The sequence below is a fragment of the Arachis ipaensis genome, chromosome B6 (genome assembly GCF_059453495.1).
Source record: "Arachis ipaensis isolate K30076 ecotype BB chromosome B6, ASM5945349v1, whole genome shotgun sequence".
Classification (NCBI taxonomy): Eukaryota; Viridiplantae; Streptophyta; class Magnoliopsida; order Fabales; family Fabaceae; genus Arachis; species Arachis ipaensis.
This window is the reverse complement of record NC_142441.1, coordinates 152,383,792-152,390,977: the sequence shown is the minus strand read 5'-3', so window position 1 is coordinate 152,390,977 and position 7,186 is coordinate 152,383,792. Positions and strand designations below refer to the sequence as shown.

Below are 7,186 nucleotides of genomic sequence, written 5' to 3'. Positions count from 1 at the left end.
AAGCCTATTCGCTGCTTTTCTTTTTCTCTTAACTTTACTAAATTAAAAAATGTATGTAGTATAAGGAATATTCTAACTAACTACACATGATATTATATCATTATTTTACTAAAAAATTAATTAAGAATGAAGTCAACTTCAACTAATTATTTAAAAAATAAGTTCGCTACAAAAAAAAAAAAACCTCTCACTCTTTTAATTTTTAAAATTTTTAAATTAAAAATTAAAAAAATAGCTTAATTGACTTATATATATTATAGTTAATGCCTAAACTTTTTCATACTATCATAGCATTAGCAAAATAATTTATTATATTCCATCGGTCTTCAAGGCACTATAATTTATTTTTGTTGAGTGCATTATCTTATTTATCTATATGCTATGTGACCAAACTAGATTTATAACAAGTGGCATTACTAATATAACCCTTTTCCAATATTTTGAACATAAAAATGCAAGTGACTAAAATGTGAAATAGTTTGAAGAGATGGAACCATTCTTATTTATCCTGTAACTACTAAATAGAGTAAAATCCAAATTAAACCAAACATGGGATAAATAGATATATATCTTCCATATTTTCAGACACATATATAACACGGCATTGCCTATCTTGAAAGAATGAATGCCACATTCCAAAGATACAAAGGTTCTATCCCAATATGATAGAGACAATAGGCAACATCACCAAAAGTTTTTAGAGCACTACTTTCATTCCAAAAATAACCTTTCATAATGCGACTTGCACTAATACCATTATATTTTTATGACACGTTTCTTTTTTTATAAAAAGATGTTTTATAAACACAAAAATTAATTACTAAACTAGTCATTATATATTTTTAATAGAATAATTAATTATCAAAATAATCAAACTTTTTATGAATATCAAATATTGTCCACTTATAAATCACTACTTTATCTTTGTTTGTATTTTTATTATAAATGTGAATACAAAATTATTGTAAATTTTTATACAGATAACTAGTTTTTGGTATTTATGTAAATTGCAACCTGATTCAAAATCCAATAATGATTAGCATTAGAGGATAAAATCGACCTAGGAAATAATCTAATTATAATATGTCAAAATAGCCTAATATCTAAATAAATAAAATAAATCGATAACAAGATTTGTGTAGTTATTTTATTATCCTGACATCATTAGTCCAATATTATTACTAGAGGATAAGATCGAGTTTCATAATAAATGTAGGACAATAATTTCTTATCCATAAACAGTACAGTTTTATATTGAAAATTTTCATTGGATACTTTATCATCTGAAACAAATTTACTTAAAATAAATAAAATTATTTAAACAGTAAAACTCTCTCTTTTTAGTTTTAACATATTTGTATACCTAAATATTATAGTATACCCTAAACCAACTAAACTACTAGCTTGTTAGTGCAAAAAAATTATCATAACTCCTAGTGCTACATAATGTTCAATAGCCTCACAGTGCATGTTAAAAATCTACCACTAAAGCTTATTTTTAAAATTTTTACACTCAATTGTGGGAAAAAAAAACATGTGTCGATTTAGAATTTCTCTAGTAAAAATAAGAATATACATCCAACCAAATAAGAGTACTTTTTAATTTAGATGTGGGAGGAAGAATGATGTAGAACGCAGATATAGAATGTATAGGTGCTTTACGCAACTGTAGTGTCAGGAACAAAAATTGGACCGTCCAATTTTTTAGTAAAAAATTAAAAAAATTTGGAGTACACAAATCGATCATCAATAATATTTTTAATGGTGTGAGATTACATCTAATAATAAAAAATCACTCACTTTTTTTTATGATTAAGTATTGATCACAAAACATAAAAATTACTAACCTAAACTTTCTCAATATAAAAAGCCTCTTATTATAATAAAACCTAAATTTATAATCCATAAAGCAAACAAAATATTAGATGCTTTTTTGGGAGGCACAGTCCAAGCACAACCAAATGAACAGTGCCTTGATAATAGCAAAAACTCAATTAATTAAAGCACAAGTTACACGATTCCTAAAGTCCAACACTATTATATTTTGGACAAAATGGAAGAGGCTCTGCATTTTTTCTTCAAATGGTTATCCAAACAGCTCCCTCCCCTAAATTTCAATCATATAAAATCCCCACATACCCCTCTTCTTTTCTCAAGCAGTACCGGTTAGACCATTCCATCACCCACCTACCCTCCCATCTCTTATTTTAATTACCCTCCCAAATCCCAAACCTTCTTCCTAAACTTTGATTACAGTCCTAAGCTCAATAGTTCTAAGAACAAAACATGGCATCATCAACATTGCCATCTTCTCTATTCCTCCAACTAGATTTCCCATCAATAAGGGTGACAACTTCCAACAAGCTCTCACTTCCATCAACAAACTCAAATCGCTCTTCTTTCCATGTATTTCCAATCCGGGCTTCCGTGTCGGAGAGGCCGACACCGTCAGTATCGGTCCCACCCGAGCGTGGACAAACAAATTCTTTACCAAGTGAGCCAACCATCAACAACCTACCGATGAGGAAGATCCCGGGGGACCTTGGGATCCCAATCATCGGTCCTTTAAAAGACCGTCAGGATTACTTCTACAACCAAGGGCGTGACGAGTTTTTCAAATCAAGAATCCAAAAATACCAATCAACCGTTTTCCGCACCAACATGCCACCTGGACCGTTCATCTCAAACTCACCAAACGTAGTCGTTTTGCTCGACGCCAAGTCTTTTCCCACTCTTTTTGACGTCTCGAAAGTGGAAAAGCGTGACGTGTTCACCGGAACCTACATGCCGTCGACTGAATTCACCGGCGGTTACAGAGTCCTCGCTTACCTGGATCCTTCAGAAGCCAAACACGGCCTTTTGAAACGGTTAATGTTTTTTCTCTTGAAATCACGTCGTGAAAACGTGATTCCTGAGTTCCGTTCAAGCTACACGGAGTTCTTCGAGTCCTTGGAATCAGAGCTTTCTGAGAAAGGAAAAGCCGATTTTGCCCTCGCCAACGATCAAGCAGCTTTTAACTTCTTAGGGCGATCGCTCTTCGGTTCGAACCCCGGCGACACCGAACTCGGTACGGACGGACCAGGAATTGTTCAGAAGTGGGTTCTGTTTCAACTCAGTCCGATTCTGCGACTCGGTCTGCCTCAGTTCATTGAAGATTCTGTTTTCCACAACTTCCGTCTTCCGCCGAAGTTAATCAAGAAGCAGTACCAGAGGCTCTACGATTTCTTCTACGAATCTTCGGGATTCGTGCTGGATGAAGGTGAGAGATTGGGAATCCCGAGAGAGGAAGCGTGCCATAACCTAGTTTTTGCGACCTGCTTCAATTCGTTCGGAGGCATGAAGCTGTTCTTCCCAAACGTGATGAAGTGGATCGGGAGGGCGGGGGTGAAGTTGCACGCGCAGCTTGCAGCGGAGATTAGGGCGGCGGTGAAGGAGGCGGGTGGAGAGGTTACGATGGCGACGATGGAGAAAATGGAGCTGATGAAGTCGGTGGTGTACGAGGCGCTTAGGATTGATCCGCCGGTGCCGTTGCAGTATGGCAAAGCCAAACGGGACTTGGTCATTGAAAGCCATGAACATGCTTTTCAGGTAATTAATTCATTAATTAACTAGTAATTATTATTGCTAATTACTATCAAATTTAGCAAATCTATTCTTGATAGTAATAGTTTGTTTTGTAATAATAAAAAATTGATATGAATAGATAAAAATCTAATCATTAAAAAAATAAATTTTATTTGATGCAGAGTACACTAGCTTTTTTTATTAGAATATTATAATTGTTTATTTGATTAATCTAATCATTAAAAAAAATAAATTTTATTTGATGCAGAGTACACTAGTTTTTTTTTATTAGAATATTATAATTGTTTATTTGAATTGTTTTTGTATAAAAAACTTGTTTAGTTAAAATTTTAATAAATTTTAATATGAATTGTTTTATTAAACTTTTTTCGTTAGTTAATTAAGGTTAGCAAAACTGCTATGAGCTGGTAAAAGATTCCATTACCTGTTAACAACTCAAAATAAAAGTCTAATTAAAATTAAAATGTTATCATGTATATATATTTGTATATAAATATATTTGTAGTTTAATTTATTTTAAATATATATTTTATATTTTAATATAAAATTTATTTTATGTTAAAAAAATTAAAATAAAAAATAATACGTAATATTTAATTAATGAGAGTACAAAAACACTTAAAAATTTGTCTCTTTTTTTTTAATATAAAGTGGATACTTCTACAGCTAAAGTGGTGAGTTGTGTTTGTGTTTGTGTTTGTATTTTATCATTTAACTAACAAACTAACGGTTTATTGTTGACATGGGTTAGGTAAAAGCAGGGGAAATGCTATTTGGGTACCAACCATTTGCAACCAAAGATCCAAAGATTTTCGACAGAGCCGAGGAATTTGTTGGGGACAGGTTCATGGGAGAGGAAGGGGAGAAGTTGTTGAAGTATGTCATTTGGTCCAATGGTCCTGAAACCGAAAATCCCAGTATTTCCAACAAGCAATGTGCTGGGAAGGATTTTGTTGTGCTTGTTTCAAGACTTCTAGTTATTGAACTCTTTCTTCGTTATGATTCATTTGAGATTCAAGTTGGAACTTCACCTTTAGGCTCTAAGATTACTCTCACTTCTCTTAAGAGAGCTAGCTTCTAAACCTTCTAATAATTCAATTTTTAATTCTTGTATTTATTAGGATTTTTATTTTTATTTTTATTTTTATTTTGGTGTTAATCCTATATATATTCTTATGGTATATCAATGGCTAATTAAAGAGATGAAGATCTAAGCTATTTCTTGTATTGATTTTGTATAGTATTTTGATTTTATGTTATTGAATTTAGGGTCAATGAATCTAAAAGGTATGGTCCCCATGTTGCATTTTTAATATAGATATAGAGAATTAGATTGGAGTCATATTGGAACATAAAGTTGGGTAATAATAGAACCTTTGTGGGTCATCATGTAACCCACTCAAGTAGTGGGTATTACATGCTGCTGCAGTCATTGACAATGTGCTCTCTAATATTTATTGAGGCAATGCTTTTTTTATTATTAAACTCATCACAAAAATATTTAATTTAATTATGTACGAATTATTTTAAAATTTTATAAATATTTGGGTGTCACTTCAATGATTTACTTAACAGGACAATAAGCAGTGAGAAAAGTAAACGCAAACGTCACATATATATGGAGGATATAATGCCTTATTATGTAGTGCGTTAGATGATAGGGTAAGTTTGTTTGGATAAATTTAGGGAAGTGGTGGTGCTATTGTTTCTCGAAGGAGAAATATTTGATAACAAAAAAATAGTTAAAAATAGTCAAAAATAGTCTAATAAATTTAAGCTTTTTTATTTTTTTAATATTATTATTTTTTATTTTTTTTTTTGTAAATATTATTTTTTAAAAGTCATATTAGTTATATTTGATAAAAATAATTAAAAATTACTTTTATAATTTAAAATATTATATTAAACATAAATATAAAAAATAAAATATTAATTAAGATACAAAGTTATATAAGAACTTTTAATTTAAAAAATATAAATAAATTGTAAATAATATCTCTATAAATGTTCTTAAAAGTACAGGCATTTACATTTTTAAATTTATTAAATATAAAATAGAGTATTTTTATATGGTGCATTCTATGGTGCCTATCTATATTTGCCTAACTTATTAAAAGAAGATAAAAACTAATATTTAAATTAAAAAATATAAAAATAAATAATTTTTTAATATTTAAAATTTATCGTACAAGGTAAGTTTGGCAAATTCGACACCAAAGCTATAGGTACCATAGAATTTGCTTTTTTATAATGTCTGCAATTTTTTTATTGGAAAAGTCTAGGGGCCAGCAATTTTATTGCATTTTGGCCAGCATGTAACCAGCAGAGAAATGTAAGCCATTGAATGATATCTCACACCAATCTCACACCATAAAATCATCATTGATGGCTAGTTGATGGCTACCAATCACAAATGTTGCTGGCCCCTAGCATTGCTCTTTTTTATTTTGTTTAAATTATCTAAATATAAGTGTGAGAGATATATTTACTATAAATCGATTCTTTTATGAAGTCAGAACATATGTAATTTGTACACATCAAAGAACATACTTACAAAATATTGGCTTATACTTTTTAAAAGAAAAATAAAATCACCCTTCAAATTCAAATAAACAATCCCATAAGTATTAAAACAGCTGATTCAATTAAGTAGGTTGTTAAAATTTCTTGACTTAATATTTTTAAAAGTGATCTTCCACAAAATTAAACCGAATATACCCTTAATTATTTTCAATTTTCCATATGTTGTGAGACTATAGCACATGTGATATTCAAGAACTTTCCCCTGTTAAAGCACCATGATGAAAAAAAAAAAAATTTAAAACCCGTTTTTCATTTCTTAAGTTACACATTGGTCCCGGTTGATTGCAACTTGCGCCATTTTTTTTTTTATGCTTTTTCGATCGTTTATAGTGTTGCAACTTGCAACATTGTTAAATGTTAATCATGAAAGTCTTGCCCCAAAAATTTAAAAGTCATGAAAGTACAATTACATAGAGAAGCTAACGATGATTACGATTAATTTCAATAATCGCTTTATTAGGTAGAAAATGTATTGGTGGAGATAAAGAATATTCGGTTAAAAATTATTAGGTTTAGGATCTGATGAAGTTAGACTTTCAATTAAAGAGCTGACTTTCAACACGGCTATATATTTCAGAAGTTTGACTTTCAATTTTCAATAGGACCAATAAACTTTCTTCATTTTGTTTGACCAATTTTTGTTTCTCTGAAATTGAATGTTCAAGCGTACGGAAAGCTGTTCCATTTGAGGACAATGATAAGTCACAAAAATTTATGGATGTCTTGCTGAGTAATAAATGTTGACTTTTAGAAATTGAATCAAATATGACCTTTCTTATCTTGGTGGGTGGTACCAAACGAGAAGCTTATGTAATTATTCATTTTTCATATTAGTTTTGTTAAGATGTTTCTATACAATAACAAGTTGAACCATACCATGCTTGAATGACGTATATTATGTTAGCATTTCATTCTTATGTAAAATGGCAAAATGTACCAAGATAACAAGTTAAGATCAAGCTTTATCTATTAGCCATAGGTATCACGAATTCACGATCATGTTTGGTGTCTAGGTTCT

At 30.5% G+C, this 7,186-nt stretch overlaps 1 protein-coding gene across 1 annotated transcript; it reads left to right on the top strand.

Moving 5' to 3' along the window:
- The first annotated feature begins 1,953 nt into the window (after nucleotides 1–1,953).
- On the top strand, nucleotides 1,954–4,812 carry LOC107605716 (allene oxide synthase 1, chloroplastic). The gene is made up of 2 exons (XM_016307683.3): nucleotides 1,954–3,588; nucleotides 4,337–4,812. The coding sequence occupies exons 1-2, from the start codon at nucleotides 2,287–2,289 to the stop codon at nucleotides 4,664–4,666; spliced, it is 1,632 nt and encodes a 543-aa protein (XP_016163169.1). The 5' UTR covers nucleotides 1,954–2,286; the 3' UTR covers nucleotides 4,667–4,812.
- Nucleotides 4,813–7,186: the final 2,374 nt, after the last annotated feature.

Excerpts from the sequence above, each read along its gene's own strand:
- LOC107605716 (XM_016307683.3), top strand. The coding sequence starts at position 2,287 with ATGGCATCATCAACATTGCCATCTTCTCTATTCCTCCAACTAGATTTC. Across the intron at positions 3,589-4,336 it reads GCCATGAACATGCTTTTCAG|GTAAAAGCAGGGGAAATGCT; the intron begins GTAATTAATTCA and ends GACATGGGTTAG.